This window comes from Littorina saxatilis, linkage group LG10, assembly GCF_037325665.1.
Source record: "Littorina saxatilis isolate snail1 linkage group LG10, US_GU_Lsax_2.0, whole genome shotgun sequence".
NCBI lineage: Eukaryota > Metazoa > Mollusca > Gastropoda > Littorinimorpha > Littorinidae > Littorina > Littorina saxatilis.
This window is the reverse complement of record NC_090254.1, coordinates 29,568,007-29,582,502: the sequence shown is the minus strand read 5'-3', so window position 1 is coordinate 29,582,502 and position 14,496 is coordinate 29,568,007. Positions and strand designations below refer to the sequence as shown.

At 44.1% G+C, this 14,496-nt stretch overlaps 1 protein-coding gene across 3 annotated transcripts in view; it reads right to left on the bottom strand.

Moving 5' to 3' along the window:
* Positions 1-14,496, bottom strand: part of LOC138979015 (pre-mRNA 3' end processing protein WDR33-like) — a 137,723-nt gene that overhangs the window by 104,519 nt on the left and 18,708 nt on the right. For 2 of the 3 annotated variants that reach the window (XM_070351829.1, XM_070351830.1), the window contains exon 4: positions 7,281-7,385. The exons of the other annotated variant lie outside the window; for it this stretch is intronic. In XM_070351829.1, coding sequence (XP_070207930.1) covers positions 7,281-7,385 — 105 coding nt within the window. The remainder of the gene's footprint in view (positions 1-7,280; positions 7,386-14,496) is intronic. 3 annotated transcript variants of the gene reach the window in all.

The following is a 14,496-nucleotide window of genomic DNA, read 5'->3' as shown; positions in this document are numbered from 1 at the left end:
CCTTGTTTACAGACACGACCTTCTTCCCAGGGGTCAATGACCCAGTTTTTGCCATGAGAGGTGGTTCCCCTGTCATATCTGAGAGAGGAAACACTTCCTGCACGGGGGTCAGTGACCGGTCAGTGACCGAGTTTAACAGAGTGGAAATCTGTGTGTGCAGGCAGGGCAGTACCTAGTAGCTGAAACATGCATTATCACAAGTTGTTTGACTGGTACTCAAGCGGTCTCTTTGATTTTTTTCGTAGTTCACGGTACTATGACCAAGTCGAAATTTCGGATAGGACACAATAACAATTCGGTCCCTTCAATTTCGTCTTATCCGGATTTGCCTGTATAATCTATACAAGAAAAACTTAACAAGGGTAAAAGGAGAAACAGAATCCGTTAGTCGCCTCTTACGACATGCTGGGGAGCATCAGGTAAATTCTTCCCCCTAACCCGCGGGGGGGTACACACAACCACACAGACCATAACTGTCACAACCAAAATGATGTCACACACACACACACACACTTTTGTCATTCCTTCACCATTGTCCAATGTGTTACTTTCCTTTGGCATCATACTAAAATTACATATTTGCTCTCGTAAAAACATGTATCAGACTTCATCATACTTACATGGTTGCCACTCCCAAAAAATGAAAAACCTGAAAGTATGTGGGGTGCAGGGGCAGCACCCCCCGTATGTTGAAAATTTAGAAAATCTGAAAGCGATTATTTGGCCTCTCCTGCAAACTATTTACACAAAACAGCAAAAATAATATCCTCCTTTAAAGCAATTGATAACAGCACAACAAAGAATTAATCAACAGACAAAAGCTCATGAACAGTTCAGTTTACACTAAACAAAGTCCAGGGAAATTGTGTTTCCAATCAAAAAGTCCAGGGAAATTGTGTTTCCAATCAAAAAGTTTTCAGTTCTGGGATGTTGGGTCTACCTCACTCTCAGCTCGAGAAACAAAAACTTGTTGCATGAATCCAATGTGAACTTCAACTACCTAACCTTGTCACCACACACCATGACATGTTAATTCCAAGAATAATAAACTGTAACACAGTTATGAAGTTGGTAAACAGAACAAATGTAGCTAAATGTTTCAGTGGTTGAAGTCCTAAAACTAAGCCATATGTAGTTGGTGATAGTCCTCCAAAATGACACTGACACAAAAAGTGTAGATCTTGAACAATACAGTTTCAGAAGTCCAGGAAAAATGTATAAAAAAAATGTATCTTCTTCAGCGAAGTTCGATGCTCTGTGTTTCTGTCATTCTTCTCTGCTAGCCATTCCCACTTCCACTTGTATTTTTTATACCCGCCACCAGTTTCTCAAGCTTAGATGGATCGTCATCCTCACTGATGTACGGCATGTTGAAGCGAAATTTGCAACGGTTTTCACAACAAACTTCCTAGCATCGAAAAATCGCATCCACCGAGAATAATGGCGGCTTTAGCAATGCCCGGATTCTCTCCTCCCGCCAAAAGAGCTTCAAAACTCTGATCAGAATCTCTAGTCAAAATTCAACCCAGCAAAACAAACTGTGATTTTTTTTCTTTGAATTTTTTTTTTCCGCAACAAAATTGAAAACCCGGAATTTCCGGCTGTGGACATTTTCAAAAACCGGAATTCCGGCACCTTGCCGGAAGAGTGGCAACCATGTACTTAAAAACATGCAGACACCAAGTTTCAAAAGCACATCCTCCATACTCTCATGTAAAATCACATTTTCTTTTTCCAAATCAAGTATGTTTTGAACAATAACATCAATAAAGCTTCTACAGCACAATGCCAGACAGAAACAAGTGTTGACCCAAAACGGGGTCAAGTTACCGCCGGTCCCCATCTAAAAGAATCAAAAAAAGTTAGTTTGTGGTGACATATGTTGCTTAATTAGAAGAACAATGCGTTTGGCACAGTCTGCAACCAGCCAAGGCTATCAACAATTTATCCTTTTCTCTCACTCTCTGGCATTAAAACATACACACATGCACACACACACTTTTTCCTCCCACTCTCTCTCTCTCACACACACAAACATACATAACCAACCATATTCATACACGCATGCGCACACACATAAGTAACCTTTAAGAAAGGAAACAGAGGCTGAGAGTGAGAGAAAGAAAGAAAGAGAGAGAGAGAGAGAGAGAGAGAGAGAGAGAGAGAGAGAGAGAGAGAGAAGTCTGAAGTCTGAATGTTTTAATGAGTAGGCCTTGGGCCCTTTTCATGGAGATGAGCACATCTCAAGCACCAGCATACAAATGCACATAGTGAACAAAAACAAGAACATCCTACTAGTATCGCCCTGTTTCGTTCACGGATTATGGATTACGAATGGAAAGCGCCTTCATGACAAATGTAGAAAAACGTAGCAAGAGCGGCTTACTAGTGTTTGAAAACAGCATGGTTAATTTAAACAATGATGGGATTCTAGTGTATTTTCGTGGAATATAATATTCTCTTAACTCAGCATATTTAGGGCATACTAAAAAACAAAGTGGACTTCATCTTCATCAACAAAACTAATAGGTGGATGCCAGGGGGTGGATGGGGGGGTTTGCAGAACTGAAAATCGCTGAACTTGCTTGCTGGCCGCTGCGCTGCTACTAATGACTTCGGTCCTCGCTCTCTCTCGCTCTCTCTCGGACTCCCTTATCTGTTACCATTGTTTCATTCCAGACTGCTCTCCTTCACTCATCACCTCCCCCCTGCCCTCCAACCCTCTTCCATTCCCCGCATTCGTTCCCACGGGACTCTGCCCGCATTCGTTCCCACGGGACTCTGCTATCACTTCCTCCTGCATTACCTCTACTGACACCTCCTCCCCCCCCCCCCCCTGAGAGACTGGGTGGCCGAGTGGTAACGCACTTGCGCTCGGAAGCGAGAGGTTGCGTGTTCAGGCCTGGGTCAGGCCGCAATTTTCTCCCCCCTTTCCTAACCTAGGTGGTGGGTTCAAGTGCTAGTCTTTCGGATGAGACGAAAAACCGAGGTCCCTTCGTGTACACTACATTGGGGTGTGCACGTTAAAGATCCCACGATTGACAAAAGGGTCTTTCCTGGCAAAATTGTATAGGCATAGATAAAAATGTCCATCAAATACCCGTGGGACTTGGAATAAAGTAAATAATTCCATCTCACACAGCATTAAGTCTCAGGAAACATAAATACACGCATGCAGGAAAAAAAAATATGGGTAGCGCCGTATAAATGGCAGCTCGCTTTCCCCAGGGAGAAAGCAGCCCGAATTTCCATGAGGGTAACCTCACTGGACTATAAATCTTATCCAATCCAATCCAATCTTCAACACTGCCACAACAAAATGGACAAGATAAATCAGCGGAGGTTGCATTTAAATTAAAGCGAAATCGATGCACTTTCAGAGGAGATACTCCCAATCTAAGTCTAATCAGAAGATTTCTAGCTTTAATATGTTTCAAATCACTTAAATAGTTGGATAATGTTAGGGTTGATTTGAAGGTTCTGTACAGAGAGAGAGAGAGAGAGAGAGAGAGAGAGAGAGAGAGAGAGAGAGAGAGAGAGAGAGAGAGAGAGAGAGAGAGAGAGAGAGAGAGAGAGAGAGAGAGAGAGAGAGAGAGAGAGAGAGAGAGAGAGAGAGAGAGAGAGAGAGTGCACCAACTCTGACTAAGTAAAGAAATACCAGAACAACCCGTCACGGCCTTGCATTCACAAAACAGAGGATAGATCGGCCATCTCTCCCCCCCATAATCAAAAACTCACACAAACATGAGCACGTGCACATGGACGCACGTACAAAACACACACTTAACCTTTCAGAAAGGAAACAAAGGCTGTGAAGGGAGACAGGGAGGGAGACAGGGAGGGAGAGAGAGAGAAGAGGTCTAGCAAGCATCAGAGAGAGAGAGAGAGAAGAGGTCTAGCAAGCACCAGAGAAAGAGAGAGAGAGAAGAGGTCTAGCAAGCACCAGAGAGTTAGAGAGAGAGAGAAGAGGTCTAGCAAGCACCAGAGAAAGAGAGAGAGAGAGAGAGAAGAGGTCTAGCAAGCACATGAGAAAGCGAGAGAGAGAGAGAGAGAGAAGGTCTAGCAAGCACCAGAGAGAGAGAGAGAGAGAGAGAGAGAGAGAGAGAGAGAGAGAGAGAGAGAGAGAGAGAGAGAAGAGGTCTAGCAAGCACCAGAGAGAGACAGAGAGAGAGAGAAGAGGTCTAGCAAGCACCAGAGAGAGAGAGAAGAGGTCTAGCAAGCACCAGAGAGAGACAGAGAGAGAGAAGAGGTCTAGCAAGCACCAGAGAGAGAGAGAGAAGAGGTCTAGCAAGCACCAGAGAGAGAGAGAGAGAAGAGGTCCAGCAAGCACCAGAGAAAGAGAGAGAGAGAGAGAGAGAGAGAGAGAGAGAGAGAGAGAGAGAGGAGATCTAGCAAGCACCAGACAGAGAGAGAAGAAGTCTAGCAAGCACCAGAGAAAGAGAGAGAGAGAGAGAGAGAGAGAGAGAGAGAGAGAGAGAGAGAGTGAGAGAGAGAGAGAGAAGAGGTCTAGCAAGCACCAGAGAGAGAAAGAGAGAGAGAAGAGGTCTAGCAAGCACCAGAGAGAGAAAGAGAGAGAGAAGAGGTCTAGCAAGCACCAGAGAAAGAGAGAGAGAGACAGAGGTCTAGCAAGCACCAGAGAAAGAGAGAGAGAAGAGGTCTAGCAAGCACCAGAGAAAGAGAGAGAGAGAAGAGGTCAAGTAAGCACCAGAGAAAGAGAGGGGAGAGAGAGAGAGAGAGAGAGAGAGAGAGAGAGAGAGAGAGAGAGAGAGAAGAGGTCTGGCAAGCACCAGAGAGAGAGAGAGAGAGAGAGAGAGAGAGAGAGAGAGAGAGAGAGAGAGAGAGAGAGAGAGAGAGAGAGAGAGGGAGAGAGAGAGAGAGAGAGAGAAGAGGTCTAGCAAGCACCAGAGAAAGAGAGAGAGAAGAGGTCAAGCAAGCACCAGAGAAAGAGAGAGAGAGAGAGAGAGAGAGAGAGAGAAAGAGGTCTAACAAGCACCAGAGAGAGAGAGAGAGAGAGATGTCTAGCAAGCACCAGAGAAAGAGAGAGAGAGAGAGAGAGAGAGAATAGGTCTAGCAAGCACCAGAGAAAGAGATAGAGAGAGGAGAGGTCTAGCAAGCACCAGAGAGAGAGAGAGAGAGAGAGAGAGAGAGAGAGAGAGAGAGAGAGAGAGAGAGAGAGAGAGAGAGTCTAGCAAGCACCAGAGAAAGAGAGAGAGAGAAGAGGTCTAGCAAGCACCAGAGAGAGAGAGACAGAGGTCTAGCAAGCAACACAGAGAGAGAGACAGAGGTCTAGCAAGCACCAGAGAAAGAGAGAGAGAGAGAAGAGGTCTAGCAAGCACCAGAGAAAGAAAGAGAGAGAGAGAGAGAGAGACAGAGAGAGAGAGACAGAGGTCTAGCAAGCACCAGAGAAAGAGAGAGAGAGAGAGAGAGACAGAGGTCTAGCAAGCACCAGAGAAAGAGAGAGAGAGAGAGACAGAGGTCTAGCAAGCACCAAAGAAAGAGAGAGAATAATAATAATAATGCAAACTTTTATAGCGCTATTCTAGAAAAATGTCTACTCTTAGCGCTTTACAATACATACATCGACCAAGCATACTATACACGCACAGGCAAAGAAACCGACCAAACATAACCAACAAACCATACATGCACAGGCAAAGAAAACGACCAAACATACAATACACGCACAGGCAAAGATAACGACGAAACATAAACAAACATACTATGACCAAACATAACCAACATACTATACGCGCGCAGGCAAAGAGAACAATCAGCACATGTAATAATTACTGACAACTAATAATGCAGGCATACAATGACAATCCAATACACAGCCTAGGCACAAGAACCACAATAGGCTTCTGTATAAAAACGTGTCAACAATACTATTTACACACACACAAACAGTGCTGACACAAAGCGCAGAAAATATATATACACGTTATTTTAGGCACTAGGTAGGGGGTGAGGTGGGGCGGGATGGGGTGGGTGGGGAGATGCTGGAGGGGAAATCACTTGCGCTGAAAGAGGTGTGTTTTGAGATTTGTCTTGAATGTAGTGAGAGAATCTGTGTGTCTGAGAGGCAGAGGTAATCTATTCCAGGGAAGAGGTCTAGCAAGCACCAGAGAAAGAGAGAGAGAGAGAGAGAGAGACAGAGGTTTAGCAAGCACCAGAGAAAGAGAGAGAGAAGAGAGAGAAGAGGTATAGCAAGTACCAGAGAAAGAGAGAGAGAAAGAAGAGGTCTAGCAAGCACCAGAGAAAGAGAGAGAGACAGAGAGAGAGAGCGCATGGACTGTGACGTAGAGAGGGAAATACCAGAGCAATAATAGGGTGAAATATCAAATCCCGTTGGTAAAGGCAGCCGCTATGCCTAAGTGAGAATGGTGACCCATTGACCTCAGGGTGTCATTAAAAACTGCAAATCTGGGTCATGGCTGTTTAGCAACATGCAACCTCTTTTCCTACCGATACAAAATCCATTGAACGCTTTCTAAAAAACTCGCGAGTATCAATTGAGCATAAGAAAAAAACTTCATTTTATTCCAAATGGTGTGACATTTTTGCATTAAAACGGGTTCTTTGTTTATACAGCTATTTGATAAACATTGTCGTGTAATCTGTTTCATATATTTTTCAACATAATTTTTGCGTACAAATTTGTTCAGACAAGAACATTTCTGAGATTGCTCACACGATCATAGGTTTGGGAATTCCAGTTTCATGCCCGTGAATGAAGGGTTTTGAACCAAGACATAGGCGTTAACCTTCAATTGAAAACGTCTTTGAAAACAGCTGAAATGGATTACATTTATCTTACTAGTGTACACACCCATGCTTGCTGACTAAAGATTTCACTAGCTGTTAAGGGATTCTACATTGATTACTGCACATTTCTCCGACGTCAAATGTTTGGTTGAGACATGTCCCCATCATAAAACCTTTAATAGTCCGATTCATCCCCTTGCTGGCTGTGTAAAGGTCATATATCTCCTCTTTCACTACAGGTAGGAATCTAAAATTTGGCAAGCACCGTATGTACCCTAAATCCAAGCTACACATTAAATGTCATCTCAATACACCCATAAGTACCTGAGATTTATTTTAAGTTTAGCCTGGACAAACATACAGACAGAAAAATAGAGTGAAACCTTTACACCACCGTACATACCACAGTATAACAAAATGGCACATCCTGAAGTTACTCGACACAAGGTCAAAACACATTGCTGTTTTAACATATGAAAAGATTCAACCTCTGACATAAGCAGAAAAACGCTCACAGCCAAACAGAAGATGGGACAGCGGAACTTGTTGGTGGAGGTGCGCACAAACTTGGTGGTCACACAGTTCATGGGTTTATCCAACATTGCTGACGGCGGCATCAACTAAAAAACACAACATTAAAAAAACATCGAGGGAGATCATTTGCAGGAACTCTCATGTAAAGTTTCATAAAGATCTGTCCAATAGTTTTCTTGGAAACCCTCCACACACACACACACAAGCAAAAACACATGGCCTTATTACTTTTTTATTCCTCCCTCTGCTTCTTTACCTCTGTAAACTTGTAGGGGTAGTTATTTTTCGATAATGACCCAGCAACCAAACAAATAACGACCCAGCAACAGCCTGAATCCTCGATAGTGCAATGGGTTGAGAGGTTGTTCTGTTTCGGTACTACTTTTTGCGACTGAAAAGTTCCGAACGCTCTAATGTACGAAGTATACATCTCTGGAGCAAACAATACAAACATACCGCATTTAAATTAACAACTACAGGCCTGAACACATGAATCTCCATATAAAATCCATGAGTTCGGTTGTTTTCTGAATCTCATCTGCCGTGCCGTCAAGCCGTTCATCACAAGCAATTTCCCAAGGCAAGTAACTCATACTTTGTCTAGCGACAAGAGTAGTTCCCCTTCTTTTCACTCAGTTCCTTCGACAACAGACTGCAATCCGACGGTCAGTTTTCAACAATATTTCATTTAATAAACAGATCACACGCAACCAAATGCACACATCTCATCAATTTAAACAACATAAAGGGGTTTCATACACTATTTTCCCCAGAAAACTGAACTTCATACAGTTTTTAACGTTGGAACACGGGTGCAAAAGTTCGTCTGCTAGTCCCATTTGACGAAAAAACATTATCCTAAGCGATACTAAAACATATACAGAACACACAATATCTGCCTTTGCCGCCACGGCAGAATAACAGCATATCTGTGTACTTGATTTTAGCCCAAAATAGGAAAACTGACAAGAAGTGTTAACAGAATGGAATAATTTGCACGGAACTATACAACCGCGCATTAATCGATCGCCTGCGCAGGTTGACTGGTTGAGAGAATAGGATTCGATCAAACTTTCGCAAAAAAACTCCTCTTTTCTTTGAATAACTGAAGAAAGGAGGAATAAAGAGGTTACACACCTCGTCTCAGTGATTATAAAAAATAATGGTCTCAGTTCGCGGTCATGAAAAAGCTCGCTAAAGCTCGCATTTTTCATGATCCGCTAACTTCGACCATTATTTTTGATAATCACTGAGACTCGGCGTGTAACCTCTACACAATCAGTAGACTCCAGCCATAACCTTTTGTGACAAACCATTGATCGTTCAATTAAGTATAATGATGTTATACTTACACTCATTCTACTTTCCATGTAATAGCAGACCTGTTTACCTTATTGGAACAATTGGTGTATTTTCCACAGAGACTTAGTGTATTTTCAAAATATTGAGTGTATAGTGTATTTTCAAAATATTGAGTGTATTTTCTTACCAGGTAGAGGTGCTTGTTAATCATGCGACCGAAGTAAAACTGTTAGCACTTATTTGAGAACACGCTTTCAGAACGAAACAATGGCGGATTTTGATTTTCGTCGGATCACGTATAATCCCGTGAAAATATAAAGTTTCAAAAATAAACTTTGATTTCATTAATATACTTACCAACTCACATAGATAGCAATAACTTCATTTTGTTGCTAAGATATTGAAGCACTCATCCATGGTAACACAGGAGGTAACTCTTAAAAATAAAACTCTATACCATATAAGGCATGGTCCATGGTAGTTACCTCCCCTACCGGTGTCCGGCGCATGCACCGGTGACACTCATTCCGTTCTGAAACACATACCCAGACCTGTTTACCCAAGGCAAGAGTACTTTCCCAAAAAGTTGTGTATTTTTCAAAAAGTTGGTGTACTTTGCAAGCAAAGCCATATGGGCTAGAGAAAATGTACGCGTGGGTGCAAACGTGTTTGTGTAAGAATAGCATGTCTTGTGAACACCTTCAGAATTTAACTCCTTCCAATACAACAGGTATAAAACAATTTTATTTACCTGTCAGTTCATAGCATTATAACCAGTGTCTTCCAAACAGATTGATAATGAAAAGATGAAGTTCATGAAACTAACTTCTGCGGTTGGCATTGCTTCAGCGCGGACTAGCCTTTTCTTCTGGCAGGATTTGCTTTGCGGGAATGAACTTCATAATTCCTTGGCAGCTTTCAGCGGATTTCTTTGCAGCAACCTTGTCCAGGTGAGTTTTGGAACTGCAGTGTCGTTCGATGTCATATTTCCCAGCATGGGCAACGGAGAAATCTGATTTACAATACTTGCAGTGTGCATGACTTTTTCCCATAGTAGACTCCACAATTCCTGGCTCTTTCTTATATTTCTCCAAGAAAATCTGCTGCTTCTGCTGTTTAGACTTGATACAGTCATCCGAAACAGGCACATTTTTTCGCTTCATTTTGCCACGAATGTCCAGACGATCGCACGTGCCAACAACTGAACAAGGTTTCCACAGCTGAAGACTCGCTGTCATCGTTATCTCCCTTCGACAGAAACCGGTATCAGTTGTACCATTCCGTAATCAGCACACCAACACCGGAAAACGTATTCTAGACTTTTTCTTATGCGTATTTTGTGCGTGTGTCGCGTATTTGCGTACCGATAATAATTTGGCGTACAAAATACGCCCAAATCGTACTGGTAAACAGGTCTGCATACCCTTTTAACACAATATGTGCGGGGCAGGTTGGGAGGGAATTCAGTATGTGAGTTGGTAAGTATATTAATTAAATCAAAGTTTATTTTGGAAACTTTATATTAAATTACATATTCTTACCCAACTCACATTGATAGCAGATTGCTAATTAACCACTTGACTGCCTTAGGACGGGTATACCCGTCATGCGCTTGTGCAGCCGCAGCGCCTTAGGACGGGTTTACCCGTCTTCTCCGTTCCGGGATTTTCCAGAAATGCTACGTCACTGCTGACACACAAATAGCAGCCAATGGCTTGGTAGGATACCTCATTCTCATGAATAAACATAAATGGTGACGCGGTTTTGCGTCTGAAGGCTATTTTCGGCCTTGGCAACAGGGTGGGGGAGAGAAATCTCGACTCGTCAAAATGGCTAACGGTGACAGTCGACCGGGCCCTAGTAGGGAACAAGAAGAGCAAACGCTCGATCGAGTCACTTTCGCAGTTCTGAATATTATATGAGGCATCAGATGGACAGGAAGAAATTGCTATTCACAACACAATGAGTCACGTTCACATAAAATTTGAGCCCGGTCACTTTTATAGTTTCCGAGAAAAGCCCAACGTTAAGTTGTGTGATGCCGAACAGAAAAGGCTAGTTATCTCCCTTGTTTTTCTGATAACGTTCGTAAAAGGCTACAGATGTAAATACTTTGATGTAAAGAATAATCCTACAAAGTTTCAATCACATCCGATGAACTTTGTCAAAGATATGAAATGTCTAATTTTTCCTTTGACACTGACCTGTGACCTTGAAAAAGGTCAAAGGTCAACGAAACCATCGTTAAAGTGTAGAGGTCATTGGAGGTCACGACTAAACAAAATATGAGCCCGATCGCTTTGATAGTTTCCGAGAAAAGTCCATATAAAATGTCTAATTTTTCCTTTGACGCTGACCTGTGACCTTGAAAAAGGTCAAAGGTCAACGAAACCATCGTTAAAGTGTAGAGGTCATTGGAGGTCACGACTAAACAAAATATGAGCCCGATCGCTTTGATAGTTTCCGAGAAAAGTCCAACGTTAAGGTGGTGTCTACGGCCGGCCGGCCGGCCGGACAGACTAACACTGACCGATTACATAGTCACATTTTCTCAAGTGACTCAAAAACAAAGCCGGACTGACGCTACAGGCGGTGCAAATGATTATGGATACTGACAGGGGAAGGGGGAGATCTTCTTTCGGACGATTCGTTGGAAACAGGTAGATGATATTGATTATAATCCTTTCTTGGAGCGAGCAAAACAGCCACCTGTGTTTGATCCACAGGCACCGGAAGATGCGCCGGACTGATTTTTCAAAAGTTCATATTTAAACATCATTAAAAGCCAAACTAAATATTATTTCCATGATTATACACTAAAAACAGATTCTTGGTTCAATTTCCCTTAAAAATAACATAGGTTTTACTTACCTACCTACTGCCAGTTTGGAGCTAGAATTTTTTTTTGAATCATTACACCCCGAACTCCAATATTCCCTGGCAGTCAGGAATGCACATACGCAAGTTTTGATTGGCAGCGAAAGGGTTAAGGTGGTGGGGAAATATTCACAGTCAATATCTTGTAAGTACTTGTCCGGCAGCAACTATAGCCAGCAGACCATGTGTACTATAATGGCGGGTACTTGATATATCCCGCAGATAGAAATTCATGAATACGTCCTTGGACGTCAAAAAAGCTGCATACGTAACTTCTGCAAGTCTTCCATACTTGAGTACAGCTAAATAAGAGGCCCACACTCTGACTTCTTGAGTCCGTGCTGCCTGAAGAGGGAGGACTGACTGCCCCTCCCCCCCCCCCCCCCCTCTCTTGCCATCACTTGTAGGCATGCCTAATCAATGTGGCAGTCCATCTAGCTATGGTTGACTTCGCTAAGTCATTGCCTCTATCAGTGTTGATGGTGTTGATGGATATGAACAAGAGCCTTTGTTTGGGTGATCTAAACGGAACAGTGCGAGTCAGAAAAGCTTTCAAAACTCGAAATGGTCAATTGGTTAAAAAATGGCTCTAACGGAGCCAAAATATTGCTCAGCGGTTTGAATTGTATTATCGGAGCTGGTTTATCCGGTTTCTGCTTATTTGCGAGAAAATTTCAACAAAACCTAAGCGCCATAGATCCGTCTTTCTCCAAAGAGATGTCTATAGCAAAACCAGACAGCCAATGCACTTACTCCCACTTCTAGAAGAAGCCAGTAGAGTAACCATGACCGCTTTCCGTGTTAGATTAGCAAGGCTAGCTTTTGTAACGGCTCAAAGAATCCGATCTCAAACAGGGCCTCACATCCATGAGAGGTAGCATAGGACAAATGTCCTGACCAATGTAAAAGTGATAGGACATTTGTCCTGAACAAAAACAAATCAATAGGACATTTTTTTCCCGTAACGTAAAAGGGTAAAAGAACAAAAATATTTTTCTTGGCAAAAAGTGAGCAGCTTTGACTGCCACAGCTGCCCCCTTTTCTTGTTTTGTCAGCTGTCGGGTTTCAACTATCTCCTTGTCTCTCTGGAGAGATGGCACTTGCACACTAACAGCATGGTCTTTGGTTTCTTGATGATCGGTAAGGGCCGATTTGCGAAAGTTTGAACAGCCAACGGTAAAAGTGTTGGACTTCCCTGTGTGCTGACATGAGGTGCAAAACATAAGTTTCATCTCTGGGTCATGCGACACCCACGGGAATGATGTCGCCCAGCTTGAGACGAAGTTACGCGTGGGGGTGAGGGGTAGTGTCTTTCTTCGGCTCCGATGTTTGACTATCGCGATCGACATTCTCACCTGGGCGATCGGCCTCTAACTGCTCTGGGGCTGGAGGAAGCTCAGTTTCCGTGCTACTGACAGATGATGAGGGAAGGGACTTGAAGTGTAATTTCTTCTGTCCCTTTTCTGGCGGCATGTTTGTTATTTTCTGGGAAAGCGCGAAGGGAGGCAACTCTCAACTGGCTTTGAGCATTCCGAGTTTGTTTGTTTGCTTAACGCCCAGCCGACCACGAAGGGCCATATCAGGGTGGTGCATTCCGAGTTGCGAGCCTTGGAAACTCTTTGGTACTAGAGGCACAAAGTGTCTAATTTCGTCTGCTACACATCGCTTTGTAATACATCGATAAAATAGCATTCAAACTACTGTAAATTGAGAAGTTTGTTTGTTTGTTTGCTTAACGCCCAGCCGACCACGAAAGGCCATATAAAGGCGGTGCTGCTTTGACATATAACGTGCGCCACACACAAGACAGAAGTCGCAGCACAGGCTTCATGTCTCACCCAGTCACATTATTCTGACACCGGACCAACCAGTTGGCAGCTTAACCGGAAGTCGAAAAAGGGGCATTCCCATCTGCCTCAGAGGCATCGTCTGCCACATCCTCATCACCCTGTTCCGGAGTATCCCAAGGATCATCGAAAGTGTGAGATCCGGAAATCAACCCCCCAGAGGCAACATCGGCCGAAGCCGGAAATGATTGGGAAAAAAACCCGGAAGTTGGACATCCTTGAACGGATCCTCCATCCTCATGCCAGCTGAACAACTGGAAGCGGAAATGGTTGTAGCCTGAACAACGGCGCCGGAAACCGCCGAAGCGAACTGGAAGCCAAAGGCTGATGAGTGCCGACCGCTAACACTGACAGTGTTTTTGGCGGAAGGCGGTACCATTCTGCTATCGGAAACCCAACCGCAGAAGCGGAAGCGGATCCAGCAGCGGATCGGTAAGCATCAGCCTCCGACCACCCGGAAACCGCCGAAGCGAAACCGGAAGCCGAGGCTGATGAGTGCCGACCACCAACACCGAAGTGTTATCGGCGGAAGGCAATACCATCCTGCCACCGGAAGCCGCTTTAGCGGAAGCGGAACCAGCAGTGGATTGGTAAACAACAGCACCAACCGGACCCAACGAATGGCAACCGGAAGATCCTGTTGTCCTACTTCCGGAAGTAGCGGACACATGCTCTTCACACCCCAACCCGTACCCCGGTAGGGCATAAGGCTGACGTGAGGAATGAACCTTTTGGCTGGTATGCACTTCCGCTAAAGCGGAAACCGTTGCCGCAGGTTTGCGTACGTCGCCAACAACACCTCCTGCCGACGCGTAAGTGCCAAGAGGACCAGGAGGTGCTGATGTCTGAAAATCAGACAAAAATTTGTCGAAAGGAACACCTGACGACGAGCCCAACACCACTGTTGGTTCTGCAACCACGTCGGCAGACGTAATGGTTGCAGCCGGCTCTGAGCGAACCCGCGCGAGAGACTTTGCGTTACCAAAACCTGACGCAGGTTTGCGTGCTTCACCAAGGCAAACACCGCCCGCGACGCCAAAGCGCCGAGAGGACTGGGCGGTGCTGATGTCTGACAGGCAGACAAAAGCTCGTTGACAGGAAAACCTGACTACGACCTAAACGCATCTGTCGGCTCTGCAACAACGTCGGAAGACGTAATGGTTGCAGAAGG